We start from the raw sequence: 3041 nt of genomic DNA on the forward strand, positions 1-3041 counted from the left end.
CTAGAGTGCCATCTACTTAGCGGCGGTAAAATTCTGGGAGTTTTGTTTTATTTCTTAGGGACCCTTCAATAGCGCACATGAATACATTAGCCAAAAGGGGTCCAAGGGGAGACCCCATAGCTACTCCATCGGTCTGTTCGTATAGGGCTCCGTCCAACTGAAACAGCTGCCCCTTTGTAGCAACGTGTAGAAGATCAACGAGGTCACTACTGGTCAAGTTTAGATCATAAAGTGTCGTTGAACAAGTTGTTCTCGAAAGCTTTGCGTGCCAAGATGTCAATTGTCTCGTCTAAGGGTGCATTTGTCAAGAGCGCTTCAATTTAATCAAGAATTGCACGAATAAGTTTGACTGCCTTGTCAATGAAATGCTGTGTATTCAAGATCTTAAACCAGCATTGAATGTACAGTCGATTTCTCTTCGCGCTAAATTATTCATGTAATTAGCTTGGCGGTATTTTATGCAAATTTCCTTCAACTTAGCCTCTTCACAAAACGCATTTTATCATCAATTATGTAACCTTGACAATGGCACAAGATGCACTTAACATAGCCTCTTCCCAAACCGCATTTTATCATTAATCATGTAACCTTGACAATGGCGCAAGATGCATCGAAATGTCGGTTTCTATCAAATATCTCTTGTCTTAAAATTGTTGTATAGTTCAAATTTAGCGCTAGATGATCCACGAATTCATTCCTTGTCTACAGTCTTCATACAAAATGTGTTGTGTATCCCAGGCTTCAAGATAGTTACATCAGTTGGTGGTCAATTGTTTAACTAATTAAATTTAGAAAAGTACCGTCGGCAGACAAACTAAACTGGACTGAAAAATTTGATGTTTTTCACATCTTTCACGTTTTCGGGTTTGTGTGTGTTGAAAATCCCTCATTCTCCATTTTGTAGTTATACTAGACGCTGAGGGTTAAATTTGTATCGTTTCATAAGACAAGCGTGTTGCTAGTTCTTATAGAGGATCAAATCAAGTGACTAAATCCCACAAGTAAGCCTTATTCTTGAGCCAGTTCCTCTGAAGAACACAAAACCACACCCGTTCTTTTAGATCTTAGAGAATATAGCCAATCCCGTGTGAAACATTGTGTGCATGAAGAATTGCCATGTATCGACTATCGGTCATCGTAAATCGTATATTATCCAGGGGTTATCCTGATTGAATTGATGCCTACAATAGCATGAAAGGGATTTCTTTGGGAATAAGGCCTTAAAGAGGGAGGTAGTTTTACTATAGCATGAGAGGGATTCCTTTGGGAATAAGGCCTTAAAGAGGGAGGTAGTTTTACTATAACATGAGAGGGATTCCTCTGAGAACAGAGCTTTTAGTGGGGAAGTAGTCCAAGAGATTAATCTTTTCTTGGTGTTCATAACTTTTTTAATCGTACTCACAATTTTGCCATAGCAAGTGGAGATTTCCTTGGAATTGAATTAAGTTTTTTTCCACCACAATTCACACTCATGATAGTTTGCTGGAAGACGTCGCATTCGCACGGGTCTGGACACTCTAGAATAAGGTAAAAAAAATCGTAAAGATGACTCAGATTGGCAGTTAAAATTCTTAAAATTTGAAATGGTTAAGTCACTTATTTTGATAACGTATAATATTCCATTTGAATAGATTGTAACAGTAAAATCACAGTTACCAAGACTAGACTTGAACTCTTTAAAGGCACAATGTACACTACCCATAAATAAGAACGAGGATGGTTTAAAAACCGAATTAAAGATGAACTTCAGTTACACTGTAGACTGGCACCAAAATCGAAAAACTGTGGCATGGTAACTTCAATTGAAATAGCAATAAGTTTAGGCGTGTAAATGAGAGAATATCCTTTGTTTCCAATCATTTACGCTGTCTCCTTCAACAGATAACTACCTTACCACTAATAAGCATTCAAAACTACAAATAGCGTACAAGTTTAATCAAAGGGGTATTGAAAGTTACTTTTATAGGTTAAAGATTATTCCACAATCAAAGTAGCTTACTTAACCATCTTTTTGTGCGGTAAGAAGTTAGCAGATAAAAAAGTTCACGGAGGTTTACACAATCCAGTTATGAAAAGTACGGACATAGTTCTGCGAGGCGATGAAATCTCACCTTCAACTCTGAGGCTGATGTTCCTTCTAACTACTTCTCCATCTCTGTGTACCTCGCAGCTGTAATTCACTTTGTATTCCGATGTTATATTAAGCTGAAATGTTATGCTGGTACTATTTTGAACAACGACACCACCTTTCCTCCATGCAATGTATGGAGCCGGCGCACCTTTCACTGGGCACCATAGGCTAGAAGTTCTGTTCAAAAATACAAACTGCGTCTTTGGTGCTTGCTCCATCGTTGGATTCACTGTGTTAGGTTTCGAAGAAAAAAAGAAAAATACTTCTTAGAATGAATATAGTATGGAGACACAGTATGTGAGGCCGGAACCAATTTTACTTGCACATCAAAAAATATCATTCCAATCCTGACACTATTCAATTTTCAGGCCTGGGTAACATAGGCGCTCTATTGTCTCCTTCTCCGTCTTTCTCTTTTCCTGTCTGTCTGTCTGTCTGTATCTCAGATTTAAAGCAATATAAATTGGTATATTTACTTCTATAAAATAAAACGTGAACGTATTGAAGGTGAAATTACAATTAAGTAATTCGTATCTATCTATCTATCTATCTGCCTCTCTCTCTCTCTCTCTCTCTCTCTCTCTCTCTCTCTCTCTCCATATATATATATATATATATATATAAATATTATGAGAGGAAAAAAGGACGTAACTACATTTCCCGACAAGCCTGTTTCGTGAATCGCTTCACTCTTCAGGGGTTTAATGAAAGAATATTCATGTGACTATCGTTTATATACTAGGAAAATTTGCATAATGCGCGGTAAACTTAAAAACTTTAAAGTTCAGTTGTTGCGTAGCAACGCTTTGTTTCTGTGTCGGCATGAAGATACGAGTTCGTTACGCTTATTTAGTGATGAGAGGTCGGGTCGGTAAATTATCAGGAATTTCTCTTTTAGGCAGAGGTTGCA

General features: G+C 37.7%; 1 protein-coding gene across 1 annotated transcript; it reads right to left on the reverse strand.

Moving 5' to 3' along the window:
* Nucleotides 1–1398: 1398 nt before the first annotated feature.
* On the reverse strand, nucleotides 1399–2358 carry LOC148739868 (uncharacterized). The gene is made up of 2 exons (XM_088749585.1): nucleotides 2112–2358; nucleotides 1399–1517 (listed from the first exon to the last, which is right to left on the reverse strand). The coding sequence occupies exons 1-2, from the start codon at nucleotides 2347–2349 to the stop codon at nucleotides 1399–1401; spliced, it is 357 nt and encodes a 118-aa protein (XP_088605711.1). The 5' UTR covers nucleotides 2350–2358.
* Nucleotides 2359–3041: the final 683 nt, after the last annotated feature.

This window comes from Stylophora pistillata, chromosome 2 (assembly GCF_964205215.1).
Source record: "Stylophora pistillata chromosome 2, jaStyPist1.2, whole genome shotgun sequence".
Classification (NCBI taxonomy): domain Eukaryota; kingdom Metazoa; phylum Cnidaria; class Anthozoa; order Scleractinia; family Pocilloporidae; genus Stylophora; species Stylophora pistillata.